Here is a 15,725-nt window from a genome sequence, read left to right as displayed (position 1 = left end):
GTTTCAGAACACCTGGAGTGCCGGAGGTTACAGATCCCTGGTCGAAACATTTAAACCTCCCGTCATTTTATCTCGGAATATCTCCACTTCTCCAGCCAGGAGGAAAGGTAAAAGTGGCGAAATATCATGTGATTATATGATTATGCAACTACTCAAAGTTGGTCCAATTTTTTATTTTTTTATTTATCTGTGTGAAATTTCTTCAAAGCCTTGAACAGCCAGTGCTTTTCAAATATTTGTTATGTTGTGAAGCTGTGCAATGTCCATGTTGCCTGCAGCACAGATATAAAGAATTGAGGCAGGGACCTACAAGAAAAAGTCCTCCACTAGAAGTTCCCTGTTGACCCGCACTATGGTTTCCAGCGCCTTTTTAGTGGGACTGGTTATACTGCAAACCTCGTGGGCAACAGAAGCAAGACTGTAAGTACTGTAGCTGTGATGTACATTTATCCAAAAGCTAAAAGTATACAATGTGCACACATTGTGCTTTTATGCAGTTTTCTTGAAGTGGGTATAATCAGCTTCCATTTTCCAAATCACACATTTGTCTTGCATTGTTTGCATAGTATTTATAAAAATGTTATTCTAATATGCAGACAACTTGGGGAAGAGGAGAGGGGGTACTGGCTCTCCTTGAGGAGACCAGCTGTGTAGGTAGGCTTAGTGGCAATGCTCCATGGGAAACAAATATGCAAACAGATATCTCCCAGAGAAAGAGAACTGTCTAACAGTTGTGTTCCAAATAATAGCAGTCAGACATCACTAACCTGATCAATCACTGTTTTTGGTAGAAAGGATATTTCTACATGGCAAATAATTTACTAGCAGGTGTAGTAGAGTAATAGAAACCCAACAGACCCAACAGTCATGCCATGCATACTGCTGATTCTTTGTAATTCAATCATTTATTTAAAAAGGCATGTTCAAAATATTAGCAGTGTGGAGTTCAATTAGTGAGGTCATTATTGCCCTTATTTAAGGAAGGAAGGCAGCAAATGTTGTACATGCTGGTTACAGTGCATTTCTCTCTGAAATTCTGAGGAAAATAGGTCGTTCCAGACATTTTTCAGAAGAACAGTGTACCTTGATTCAAATGTTGATTGGAGAGGGGAAAACATATAAAGAAGTGTAGAAAATGATAGGCTGATAAAATGTGCAGATAAAATGATCGCAAATGCTTTAAAATGGCAACTAAAACCTGAAAGACGTGGAAGAAAGCAAAAAAACGACCATTCAAATGGATAGAAGAATAGCCAAAATGGCAAGGACTGGCCAGCAATCAGCTCCAGGAAGATCAAAGAAGGTCTAAAGATACCTGTGAGTACTGTTACAATTAGAAGACGTCTATGTGAAGCCAAACTATCTGCAAGAAGCCCCCGCAAAGTCCCACTGTTGAAAAAAAGACATGTGCTGAAGAGGTTACAATTTGCCAAAGAGCATATTGACTGACCTATAAAAGTGAGACTGTTCTTTTTGGGTCTAGTGGCCGGAGAGAGTTTGTCAGATGACCCCCAAACACTGAATTCCAGCCACAGTACACTGTGAAGACAGTGAAGCATGGTGGTGCAAGCATAATGATATGGGGATGTTTCTTATACTATGGTTTTGGGCCTATTTATCGCATACCAGGGATCATGGATCAGTTTGAATACATCAGAATACTTGAAGAGGTCATGCTGCCTTATGCTGAAGAGGAAATGCCCTTGAAATGGGTGTTCCAACAAGACAACGAACCCAAAGACACCAGTAAACGTGCAACACCTTGGTTTCAACAAGATTGACGTTATGGAGTGGCCAGCCCAATCTTACTCCAATAGAAAACTTGTGAGGTGACATAAAAAATGCACTTTCTGAGGCAAAACCAAGAAATAGAGAAGAACTGTGGAATGTAGTCCAATCATCCTGGGCTGGAATACCTGTTCACAGGGGCCAGAAGGTGGTTGACTCCATGCAACACAGATGGACAGCAGTTCTCAGAAACAGCGGTTATACAACTAAATATTAGTTCAGTGATCAAAGGAAAGCAAAATCTTCAAACATTTTTCAGTTTATATAGTGAATGTTTGAGTTTGTAAATAAGAATACAAACACTACTTTTTTTTTGAACAGTCTAATATTCCCTTTTCTTCAGTTTTTTTTAGAGGAACAACACAAATTTTATATATTTTTCTTCATGTTTTGATTTGGAATATAATGTGTAGTGCTCCCAATGCATTTGTGTGTATAGAAATCAAAGCTATTAGAAGGATTTTGAGCTTTATTCACCTTTTTAAACACACTGCTATTTTTTTTAACACAACTGTACAAGTGACACATTTTAAAACTGGCTCCCTATGAGGTAAAGTCTGAAAGGTTACACTAGAAAGATGGTTCTCTTTTTCTACATAGCATTGCTATTAAGTCTCCTTAAGGTGAGCCACTATACCCTTAAGATGCATCTAAGGAATCTCGCCAGAATGCAGATTCTATAGAATCAGAGTTTCATGTGATTTGATTCAGGATAATTTTTGTAGAGGGAGAGAGAGAAGCGCTTTTAATTTAAATTAGATGGCTCATTTAGTCTAATTGGACCACTGTTGAATTTCCAGAAATTTGCTCTTCACAACTTGACACTATGAATTTTAAATTATAATTTTGCAATATGTGTAGACATGCAAACTTAAGGGATTCACCTCAAGATCTGATTAGAATATTAAGCAAATCAATTTGTTTATCAAACAGAGTTCTTCAGCAGGGAGGGTCTGTCCCAGCACTTAAGAGGTGCACCCCTCTGGCTTGATTGACAGGGCCAGACATCTCACCCGGCCCCGTCAACCTCATGCTTATGCTGTTGCTGTAAGTAGTGGCACAAGTACAAAGGCTCTGTTTCTGTTGCACTTCTGATTTTTGGGGAATCTATTCACTACATTTGGTGTTACTCAAATGGTTCCACTTCTAAAAGAAGATGATTGCAGACCAGATTAAGTGCAAACCATTCATCTTTACTGAACATGGCTGTAGTTACAGTAATACAAAAGATATGTTATTGTGGTCACTTTAAGAACACAGTATGCTGGAATTATAAATGTTACAGAACGTAAGGCTATAGTCACCTTTGGGGAATTTTCTTTATTCACTTGCATGTATTCTTTATATAAAATAATTTTTTGCAACATAATTTTATTAAAACATTTGCACCTTTTGGCTTCTATTAATAAAAACAATATAAAAAAACACAGAAATAGTTGTATATACATAAAAGCTTCCCAAATATGGAAGTCCTTATATGAAGGGTTAACATGCCCTCCCTGTCCTGCATGGGCTCTGTGGAAGGGTGGACAGTAGCTACCCAAGAGAATAATGCTGGATTCAGAATTCCAAGAGACCATATTTTTGTGCTTGACCAATCTGCTTTAACATCTCCCCAAGCATGGTATGACATTGTGGTACAGGAAGAGTTTAAAAGACTGTGAAAAATTTTTTTGTTTTCTGTGGACAGAATCATGGTCCTATATGTGAGGTTGGGGAAAGCAACCCATGTCCCCTTGAACGTGGCCACCACACTGAGAGTTTTTCAAGGGTAACCAACCCACTGGTGTCTCCTGGTAGGGCAGAGTCGTAATACAGGTATAAATACCCTTCTTCATGAATCTATTCGACAGTAAAGTCAAGCATAGCACAAGGGAAGGAATCACCAAATTCTGGGGTACCACAAAACCATCATAGTTGTAGTGCAGCCGAGCAATATTCCAGTTTTTGCTGGGTGACTACCTGGTATACTATAGTATAATAGAAGATAGTGTCACTTTGAAACAGCACTAGCACTATGTAGACCTGCTCTTATAGCTGTGCTATTTTTCTCTTCTCCATCTCTTCTACCTCAGGCACTATGCTCTCATCTTCCCTTCAGAGCTGCGTGCAAGCCATCAAGAAAAGATCTGCTTGCAATTGGAGGGAGCTCGAGGAGAGAGCAATGTAGAAATATCACTGAACCTGGATGATAAGAACACAACACTGATAGATAAAAACTTCCAAGAAAACTCCATATTCACCTGCCTCAACCTGCAGGTAACAGGTCTAGTTGAGTCTCTGTCACATTTCCTTCACATTTACATGGCCCCATAAATATATATCACCCAGGGATACATATTCAGCTGCTGCTCTAATTTTATTTCTGCTCAGGTTTCAGACCCTGAAAAAGAAAAAGAGGTCGGCAAACTGACACTTTCCATCCAAACTGTGGATGAAACCATAACCAAAACCACTAAGCTTATTGTGAGGAAGCAAATATCCAAGGTTCTAGTCCAGACAGACAAGGCTGTGTACAAGCCCGGTCAAGCTGGTAAGAGAATGGTCATGGGTTGTTATTAAGTAAAAAATACATTTTTAGTTCTTCAATGTCTTATACCTGTTATTATTTAGTTGTATAAGTTTATAAAAAACGTATCAGTTTTCTTTCAGAGCCAGCAGATTGTGTCTGATATTGCAACTCCACCCCATTCATTTAAATAAGGTTGAGCTGCAAAGCCATGAACAAGAGTGCTGCTATTTTGGAAGAAAGCAATCTGCTTATTTGAATATTACAAATGTTTTACATGTAATTACAGAGGTCATTTGATGTACCATAATGTCTAGCATGTAATTGATTTGTACTCATATGGTAATTTATTGGGAAGCACGGATTCTTTCTTTGAAAATTCATCGTGCTCATTTTGCATTCTTTTGTGTGAGTTCTGTCAGATATCCGTTATTTTGGACAGGATAAAAAGAGCTGAGAGGAACACCATCAAAAACAATGCATCTCTAATGGAACTGACAACAAATGGATGCAAAATGAGCAGAATAGATGCTCAAAATAAAGAATCAGTGTTTTTTTCTGCCCTTCTGACGAATCAGAAGAACAGCAAATAATTGATGTATACATGTCCTAAGCTGTATTTGAAATTGTAGTTGACGTTGGCCTTTCCAATACAATACAAATCACAAATTTACAGTGTGAGTCAATGGCAGACCAATGCAAGTACAGTATATGCAAATTATATACAGTATATGTTTACATGTCAGATGTACAGTGAAAAGAGCCTACGTATTGTATTTTTACCTTAAGTCATGATGTTGCAAAATTGCTTTTTTTAAGGGTGGGGGGTTGGTTGGGTTTGTTGGTTGGTTGAATATCAAATGTCTTTCTCAAGGAGGCTCACATTATTAATAAACTGTATGTCAACTTCTACAGTGCAATTCAGAATTCTATCCCTTAATGAAGATTTTAAACCAGAAAGCGAAGTAGTAAGTTCAAACTCCACAAATAATATAAAGGAAAACAATTTAGAAAGTATCAAAATATGAGCACATTAACATGTTCTATCTATCTATCTATCTATCTATCTATCTATCTATCTAGAAAAATAAATATGGTATATTATGTAGCTAACTGCAATAAACAGATTCTATGAAAAATGTTAATGTATCTGTGTTTTTTCCCAGATTCCAGTCATTGAAATGCAGGTCAGTATTTAATAATAATAATAATAAAAAATATATATATAAAAATTATTATTATAAATTATACTATTAACATATAGAAATAAAAGGAGTACCTGTCATATCTCTTAGGGCATGTTCACATCTGTTTTCGAGGCTCCGATTGGGGCTTCCGTCAAAGTTTGTCAAAAATAGTGGAGAGAAAAATCTTGAATGCATTTTTCTCCTCTGAAATACATGTTCTCCTGAATGCGATCAGTTGACTAGAGATGGCCTTGCTGTTCACCCGGCGGTCGTTTCGAGCAAGCGAACATATGTCGATGTCCGCCGGCGCCATATTCTTTTGCATTGTGCTGAATATTGACCCATGACACATCCATCAGGTGGGACAGGACAGCCAATTGAGACATTTCAGCACATGGACACACCCCCTACATTATAAATAAATCCGATCTGGCAGCCATTTTACATTCTGTTTTTTGCCAGTGTAGGGAGAGGTTGCTGTGTGGAGCAGGGACAGGCTGTTAGAGACACCAAACGCTAGCTAATAGGGCCACAAAAGTTCTTTTAAGGACTCGTATAGGTGTGCTATCGATAGGTGTGACATGCTGAGGGGTGTGATATACCTATAATATACTTTCTAACCTAGAAAGTATATTATAGTGCATTTGTATTGTGCAGCAGTTGTGTGCGGTTCTGCTGAGATACCGCAGCTAGATAGAGGGACAAACGCTATTGGAATAACTAATTGCAACAGGTGTGATATACCAGTTGCCCCCCAAATAAAACTAATTGAGGGGTGTGATATACCTATAATATACCTTCTAACATAGAAAGTATATTATAGTGCATTTGTATTGTGCAGCAGTTGTGTGGGGTTCTGCTGAGATTCTGCAGCTAGATAGAGGGACAAACGCTATTGGAATAACTAATTGCAACTGGTGTGATATACCCAAAAAAAATAACTGATTAAGGGGTGCGATATACCTGCTGCCACAAAATACTGATTAAGGGGATTGATATACCTGCTTCCACAAAATACTGATTGAGGGGTGTGATATACCTGCTTCCACCAAATATTGATTAAGGGGTTTGACATACCAGCTTCCAGCAAATACTTATTAAGGGGTACTATATACCTGTTTCCACAAAATACTGATAATGGGGATAGAAATACCGGCTTCCACCAAATATCGATTGAGGCCTGCGATACACCAGCTTCCACCAAATATTGTTTAAGGGGTTTGATATACCAGATTCCAGCAAATGCTCATTAAGGGGTTCTATATACCTGATTTGACAAAATACTGATAGAGGGGATTGATACACCGGCTTCCCCCAAATATTGATTGAGGCCTGCGATACACCAGCCTTCACCAAATATTGATTAAGGGGTTTGATATACCTGCTTCCAGCAAAAACTCATTAAGGGGTTCTATATACAGTGCTGCCCATAATTATTCATACCCCTGGCATGAATAACTTTTGACTTAAAGTTACTTTTATTTAACCAGCAAGTAATTTTTTGATGGGAAATTACATAGGTGTCTCCCAAAAGATAATAAGACGATGTACAAGAGACATTATTGTGTAAAAAAAAACAAAAACTGTTCTCAGCTTTTATTTACATCTGAGCAAAAAATACAAGATGTTCCACACTGTGGAAAATCTCAGAGGACGTGGTCGGAAGCCAAAAGTGACACCTGTGCTGGCCAGGAGGATAGCTAGAGAGGTGAAAAAGAATCCAAGGATCACCTCTAAGTCAATCCTGGTGAATCTGGGCTCTGCTGGTGGCAATGTCTCAAGGCAGACAATCCAATGGACACTGCACGCTGCTGGGTTCCACTTCTCCAGATAAGGCACACAGCAAAAGCTCATCTGGACAAAGAAGAAGACTTCTCGTCTTCTGTGTTATGGTCAGATGAAACACAAATTTAATTGTTTGGTCACAATGATGTTTCCTTCATTTGGCGTAAAAAAGAAGAAGCCTTCAACCCAAAGAACACCATCCCCACTGTCAAACATGGTGGTGGGAACCTAATGCTTTGGGGGTGTTTTTCAGCCAATGAACCAGGGAACCTAATCACAGTAAACGGCAACAGCAAATACTCATTAAGGGGTTCTATATATTCCACAAAATACTGATATAGGGGATTGATATACCAGCTTCCGCCAAATATTGATTGAGGCCTACGATACACCGGCTTCCAGCAAATATTGATTAAGGGGTTTATTATACCAGCTTCCAGCAAATACTCATTAAGGGGTTCTATATATACCTGTTGCCACAAAATACTGATAGAGGGGATTGATATACCGGCTTCCACCAAATATTGATTGAGACCTGCGATACACCGGTTTCCACCAAATATTGATTAATAGTTTGATTTACCAGCTTCCAGCAAATACTCATTAAGGGGTTCTATATACTTGTTTCCACCAAAAAAAATGATAAAGGGAGTTGATATACCGGCTTCCAGCAAATATCAATTTAGGCCTGCGATACACCGGCTTCCACCAAATATTGATTAAGGGGTTTAATATACCAGCTTCCAGCACATACTCATTAAGGGGTTCTATATATACACCTGTTTCCACAAAATACTGATAGAGGAGATTGATATATAGAGATGTCGCAAACATAAAATTTTCTGTTCGCGAACGCGAATTTTCGCAAATGTTCGCGAACGGGCGAAGCGGGCGAACCGCCATAGACTTCAATAGGCAGGCGAATTTTAAAACTCACAGGGACTCTTTCTGGCCACAATAGTGATGGAAAAGTTGTTTCAAGGGGACTAACACCTGGACTGTGGCATGCTGGAGGGGGATCCATGGCAAAACTCACATGGAAAATTACGTAGTTGATGCAGAGTCGGGTTTTAATCCATAAAGGGCATAAATAATCTAACATTCCTAAATTGTTTGGAATAACGTGCTTTAAAACATCCAGTGTGTGTATACGATCAGGTATGATGTTGTATCGATCAGGTAGTGTAAGGGTTACGCCCGCTTCACAGTGACAGACCAAACTCTGACAGACCAAACTCCCCAGTTTAACGCACCGAAAACAACTGCAAAGAGTTGTTAATAGTTGACACACTCATGACATAAATTTTATTCCTGTATGTGTCAATCTTGGTGTAGTGATGACTGTGCTCGTGCGCACGTTCGGGAGATTGCAGGCGATGTCGGTTTTTTCAAAGCCTATTGTCGTGCTGAGGTAGTTGAGTGACAGTTAAGTGACCCAGAAAACAATGATTCTGCAGTGTGGGCCCATTGTTGGCCTAGTAGGCTTTAATGATCACCTTAGATGATCACAAAGAAAATTAATGTTTTTTCTATGAAAAATTATCCAGCCGATCGCTTTTGGTCTGTTCACAATGAAGCAACGACCTTATCATCTGGGGTGTGCCAACATTGCCAACACACTCATAGAGGTGATCGCTTCATTGTGAAACGCAAGCCCCTTCACCACAACAAGGTAACGATCACGAAGGGGAATTGACACATGTATGTGCCTTTTTTTTTTTTGCAGCCACAGTGCAGCACCAGAGGCCAGAAAAATGAGGCATGTATACATGCCTGAAAAATCAGGTACTGTTGCAGCCGCTGCTGTAGCAGCGGCCGGAAAAATTGATGTTTTCCGGGCAGAAAGTGTACTAAAACATTGTGGCTTGAACCCTAGTTGGTGGCGGAGAAGTCACGCAAGTCATCCGGCATGCAGAGATTAAATACAGCAGCGTGGGGACCATTTTTAGGCCAAGGCATCTCATCAGGCCTTTTTTAGTCAAATGCATCCCCCACTGTCAGTCCCTTCGGGATCCATGCCTCATTCATCTTAATAAAGGTGAGGTAATCTAGACTTTTTTGACCTAGGCGACTTCTCTTCTCAGTGACAATACCTCCTGCTGCGCTGAAGGTCCTTTCTGACAGGACACTTGAAGTGAGGCAGGCCAGAAGTTCTATCGCAAATTGGGATAGCTCAGGCCACAGGTCAAGCCTGCACACCCAGCAGTCAAGGGGTTCATCGCTCCTCAGAGTGTCGATATCTGCAGTTAAGGCGAGGTAGTCTGCTACCTGTCGGTCGAGTCGTTCTTTGAGGGTGAACCCCAAAGGGCTGTGGTGATGCGTAGGACTTAAAAAGCTCTGCATGTCCTCCATTAACAACATGTCTGTAAAGCATCCTGTCCTTGATGGCGTCGTCGTGGTAGGAGGAGGATTACTTTCACCTCTTCCCCTGTTAGATTCCCGTTGTGCTATGACATCACCCTTATACGCTGTGTAAAGCATACTTTTTAACTTGCTTTGGAACTGCTGCATCCTTTCCGACTTCCGGTAATTCGGTAACATTTCAGCCACTTTCTGCTTATACCGGGGGTCTAGTAGCGTGGCCACCTAGTACAGGTCGTTCTCCTTCAGCCTTTTTATACGAGGGTCCCTCAACAGGCATGACAGCATGAAAGACCCCATTTGCACAAGGTTGGATGCCGAGCTACTCATGTCCCGTTTCTCATCCTCACGGATCTCATTGAAGCTCTGTTCTTCCCCCCAGCCACGTACAACACAACAATTACCAGATAGGTGACAACGAGCACCCTGGGATGCCTGCTGTGGTTTGTCTTCCTCCTCCTCAAAGCCACATTCCTCCTCTGACTCCTCTTCCTCAGACTCCTCTTCCAGCGTTGCCGCAGGTCCAGCAAACGATGATGATAAGGCTGTTTCTGGTGGTGATGGTGACCACAACTCTTCCTCTTCATGCTCATCTACGGCCTGATCCAGCACTCTTCGCAGGGCATGCTCCAGGAAGAAAACAAATGGGATGAGGTCGCTGATGGTGCCTTCGGTGCGACTGACTAGGTTTGTCACCTCCTCAAAAGGACTCATGAGCCTACAGGCATTGCGCATGAGCGTTTAGTAACGTGGCAAAAAAATACCCAGCTCCGCAGAGGCTGTCCTAGCACCCCGGTCATACAAATACTCGTTGACGGCTTTTTTCTTGTTGGAGCAGGCGGTCGAACATTAGGAGTGTTGAATTCCAACGTGTCGGGCTGTCGCAAATAAAGCGCCTCACTGGCATGTTGTTTCGCCGCTGAATATCGGAAAAGTGCGCCATGGCCGTGTAGGAACACCTGAAAGGGCCACACACCTTCCTGGCCTGCTTGAGGACGTCTGTAAGCCTGGGGGACTTATACACAAAGCATTGTATGATCAGATTCAACACATGTGCCATGCACGGCACATGTGTGAACTTGCCCAAATTCAATGCCGTTTCCGTTGTCACACACCACTTTGCCGATCTCCAGTTGGTGCGGGGTCAGCCACTGATCCACCTGTGCGTTCAGGGCGGACAGGAGTGCTGGTCCGGTGTGACTCTCTGCTTTAATGCAAGTCAGCCCCAAGACGGCGTGACACTGTCGTATCCGGGATGTGGAATAACCCCTGGGGAGCATGACGCAGTTGATGTGGAGCATGACGCAGCAGCAGAAGAGGACTCAGCCGAGGAGGTTAGTGAAGAGGATGGAGTAGGAGGAGTAGAGGAGGTGGCAGCAGGCCTGCCTGCAAGTCGTGGCAGTGTCACCAACTCCGCTGCAGAGCCACGCATTCCATGCTTGGCAGCCGTCAGCAGGTTTACCCAATGCGCAGTGTACGTGATATACCTGCCCTGACCGTGCTTTGCAGACCAGGTATCAGTGGTCAGATGGACCCTTGCCCCAACACTGTGTGCCAGACATGCCATGACTTCCTTTTCCACAATAGAGTATAGGTTGCCTTTTGTTGAAAAAAAAAATTTGGCGGGTACCTTCCACTGCGGTGTCCCAATAGCTACAAATTTTTTGAAGGCCTCAGACTCCACCAGCTTGTATGGTAAAAGCTGGCGGGCTAAGAGTTCCGACAAGCCAGCTATCAGACACCGGGCAAGGGGGTGACTCTGTGACATTCGCTCTTACGCTCAAACATTTTCTTGACAGACACCTGACTGTGGGCAGATGAGCAGGAACTGCTGAAGGTGAGAGGGGCGGAGTGGCGGGTGGTTAGAGGGGGGCAAGGAGGACAGCAGTGGTTGACGTGGCTGAAGATGCTGGACCAGGAGGAGGATGGTGGCTTTGAGTTTGTGTGCTGCTTGTACTCATGTGTTGATCCCATAGGCGTTTGTGATGTGAGATCATGTGCCTTCGCAAAACAGTTGTACCTAGGTGGGTGTTGGACTTCCCATGACTCAGTTTCTTTTGGCACAGGTTGCAAATGGCATCGCTGTTATCAGAGGCAGACACACAAAAAAATGCCACACTGCTGAGCTTTGCAATGACGGCATTCTGGTGGTGGCAACAGCATGCGTTGATTGGCGTGCTGTCTGGCTGAACCCGGGTGCAGATACATGCTGTCTGACTGTGCCACTAGCTCCATGCGACAACCTCCCCCTGCTTCCAACTCGTCTCCTCCTCCTCTTTGCCTCCCCATCTGAACTTTCCCCCCTGTTCTTCTTCTCTTTGAGCGGGCACCCACGTGACATCCACGGACACATTGTCATCATCAACCGCTTCTCTTGTATCTGACAACTCAGCAAAGGAAGCAGCAGCGGGTACAACATCATCATCATCACACCGTACGTCCATGTGTGTAATGCTGCCTGACTGAGACATATCCCTGTTATCTACATCCTTTGGGCAATAATGGTTGCGCATCACTCATTCTTCCAACTGATGTGTAAATAACCCTCTGACAGATCAAGTGAAGCAGCTGTGGTGTTAGTGTTGATGGTGGCGGCGGGCGGGCGATTGGTAACTTGAGAGGTGCCCGAAGCTGAGCTGGAGTATGATGGTGCATCAAGGTTCCGAGCGGAAGCTGTAGAAAATTGGGTGTCCTGTGTAAGCCAGTCAACTATGTCCTCAGAATTTTTCGAGTTCAGGTTACGTGGCCTCTGAACACTGGGCTTTATTCTAGGGCCAAAGGATATCACAGCACCACGACGACCCCTGCGGGGTGGCCTGCCTCTGCCTTTCATTTTTTTTTAGATTAGTGGTACTATGCGTGCAAGGTACTGTGCTACCCTATATAAGTGGTGGGCAGTGGGCACAGTACAGTCAGTGGGCCTGACACTCACTGGCAGGCAACTGCAATTATAGTACAGAGGAAAAGTTTAATGACTTTTTTATCTGCAAGGTACTGTGCCACCCTATATGAGTGGTGGGCACTGGGCACAGTACAGTCTGTGGGCCTGACACACACTGGCAGGTAACTGCAATTATATTACAGAGGAAAAATTGAATGACTTTTTTTATCTGCAAGGTGCTGTGCCACCCTATATGAGTGGTGGGCAGTGGGCACAGTACAGTCTGTGGGCCTGACACTCACTGGCAGGCAACTGCAATTATATTACAGAGAAAAAATTGAATGAGTTTTTTTTATCTGCAAGGTACTGTGCCACCCTATATGAGTGGTGTGCACACAGTACAGTCTGTGGGCCTGTGGCCTCTCACACACGGGCAGGCAACTGCAATATATATATATAAAAAAATAAAATAAAAGCAGACTGATGTACCAGCTGTCCTTACAGAAGATGAGTCTTTGAGGACTGGGGTGGACACAGAACACTGGCCTAGCTAACGATTTCCCTATTAATCCAGCAGCAGCAGCACTCTCCCTGCTCTAACTAACACTGCAGCTTCAGAATGAATCTAAGAGGGCTGCCATCCTTGCTTTTTTAGAGGAGGTGGGAGGGTCTGGGAGGTAGGGTATGCTGATTGGCTGGAATGTGTCTGCTGACTGTGAGGTACATGGTCAAAGTTTGCTCAATGATGACGTATAGGGGGCGGACCGAACATCGCATATGTTCGCCTGCCGCGGCGAACGCGAACAAGCGATGTTCGCCGGGAACTGTTCGTCGACAAATAGTTCGGGACATCTCTATTGATATACCGGCTTCCACCAAATATTGATTGAGGCCTGCAATACACCAATGTCACGGATGAAGTTAGCAGATAGCTGGAACATATAAATAAACGAGCGACTGGCTTGATCCCAAAATAAGGAGCTTATATTTGAGCCCTATAAAACCCTAAGAGCTCTCCCTGACTGCTATGCACATGCAAGGGTCTGTATGGTAGACGATTGCATGCCCGCATACTGTCACGACCGCTATCCCAGCAGCAGTCGTGTCGCACCAGACGGAGGGGAAGGGGGACCCTTATCTACGGATGGGAATAGTATGGCCACCACTGACTAACCCTAAGCTGGCACCTGTCTGCCCTGATACCCTAGACGGGGTGTGAACCCGTGCGGCGAGCAGGATGCCTAAACCCTCAGTCACCCTAAAAAGGCCTAGAGTGGGGAAAGGCCGATGGGAGCACTAGTCACCATTACTCATGTCTAGGAGAACAGCAGGGGAAGACAGCAACAAACAAACTATATCAGAGATAGACTTATCCAGTCACGAGCAGAGAAGGCGATCCCAATCACGACAGTCCACGCCAGACAATAGCTCCACAGCAACACCATCAAACGATCTCCTTCAAAGGTCAGAATAGAACTGGAAGTAAGGACTATATCTGGCAATGACTGCAAGTGAAAGTGAAACTAATATAGTAGCTGGGAGTGGCAGACAGGACTCACCTGAGAAGGATGCCTACAAACTCCCAGTCAGGACAAAAAGGTTCACAAGGCAAAACCCAGATGACATACCCTGAACCACGGAGCAAACTCACAAGCTATCGCGAGTAGCAAGTCGCTGCGACCTTCTCCTCCCAGACCTGTCTGGATCAGTCACAGTCGTGACACATACCTAATACTGTGTGACACCTGAAAACCCTATAATAGTGAGGGGACACGACCACCGGCTCCCTGCACTTAATACGGACGGAGTCAGGGTCACCTAGAATCAAGCCAGCAAGGAAACACAATAAAGTAAATGACTTATCTGAACAAACAGCAGACACAGCCTCCAGCAGTGAACACCTCATCCAGGAAGTAGTATAAACCGCAAAGTGAGGCAGTATGGGAGGGATTATAAAGGAAGACGATTAGTCGAAATAAGTGACACCTGGCAGAAGGAAAGGAGATGAGAAAGTGAAACCAAAGCAAAGAACATCATACAAGAGGTAGAGAAGAACGTCTGCCAGATCTTCTCACAGAATTGGCGGTGACAACCAGCTTCCACCAAATATTGATTAAGGGGTTTGATTTGCCAGCTTCCAGCAATTACTCATTAAGGGGTTCTATATACTTAGAAAACAGAAAATAGACACTCGCGCTGCCGTCTGTATTGGGGAGAAAGGAAATTGAGCCCACACAATTGGAATATGCGTAGGCCCCGTCGCTGCAGGGTTCTACTGTAAGGTTAATGCCAGAAAAACCACAGAGTAGGAGGAGACCTAATATCAAAAGCAGAGAAAAAGAACCCGCGCTGACTTGTTTGCTGCCTGCAAAAAAATGGGTATTGTCGCACTAGATAGAGTGGGTTATAACATATAGTGTTAAATACCTATATAAGTGTTGCCGCAATAGGCAGAGTGTATACTGACACTCGATTTTTACTCCTTTTGTGATACTCCTCTATCTTGTTATATCTGGAGTTTCTATCTGGAGGATAAGTGGCAAAGTAAAAATCGTTTTACATGCGATTTGTTATTAGAGCAAAGTAAAAATCGTTTTACATGTGATTTATTATTAGAGCAATACTACATGCGGTCTAAGTGGCAAAGTAATAATCGTTTTACATGCGATTTATTGTGAAAGCAGTGCTATATGCGATCTATTTGGGGAGCAGATGCTCAACACTTACTAGTATGCGTATAGTCCGGTACGTCTACTGTTATGATGCGAATGTCCGCTATCGGCAATGGTCCTCTTGTTGTCTGGTATGGTCCTGTCTTCAGCCTGCCTCGTGGTGCGTGCGCAGCTCCGGCCGGTAGCTTGCGCACGCACAGGGCCGGAGCTGTACGAACTCTGCAGCAGAACAGGTTCTGGGGAGCTTGGTTTCTTTTCACCAAATTAGATCACCAAACTGGTCAGTCACAGCCAGTGCGCCATCAGTGACATCGTACCTTATGCCTTCTTTCTGGAGCGTGCATTGCATCAAGTCATTGATCAAGCCGTCGAGGAGCAGGAGCTTGAAGATGAGGAAGTCGCAATGCTGAAGGAATACCCAGGGGGGGCTGCTCCATCAGAGACAAGTCAGCAGGAGTCTGAAGAGGAGTCAGAAGAGGATGGTGCCTGGGGGGATGAGGAGCAGGAGGAGCAAGTAGAGCAGGCTTTAAACTTTTCGATGA

General features: G+C 43.5%; 1 protein-coding gene across 1 annotated transcript in view; it reads left to right on the top strand.

Moving 5' to 3' along the window:
- Nucleotides 1-243: 243 nt before the first annotated feature.
- The window catches only part of LOC121004844 (alpha-2-macroglobulin-like), a 176,895-nt gene continuing 161,413 nt past the window's right edge, over nt 244-15,725 (top strand). The window contains exons 1-5 of the mRNA XM_040437236.1: nt 244-420; nt 3,864-4,047; nt 4,162-4,321; nt 5,213-5,265; nt 5,464-5,484. Coding sequence (XP_040293170.1) covers nt 353-420; nt 3,864-4,047; nt 4,162-4,321; nt 5,213-5,265; nt 5,464-5,484 — 486 coding nt within the window. The 5' untranslated portion in view covers nt 244-352. The remainder of the gene's footprint in view (nt 421-3,863; nt 4,048-4,161; nt 4,322-5,212; nt 5,266-5,463; nt 5,485-15,725) is intronic.

The sequence above is a fragment of the Bufo bufo genome, chromosome 6 (assembly GCF_905171765.1).
Source record: "Bufo bufo chromosome 6, aBufBuf1.1, whole genome shotgun sequence".
Taxonomy (NCBI): domain Eukaryota; kingdom Metazoa; phylum Chordata; class Amphibia; order Anura; family Bufonidae; genus Bufo; species Bufo bufo.
Note: the sequence above shows the minus strand (reverse complement) of the source record. Positions and strands in the feature narration are given on the sequence as shown.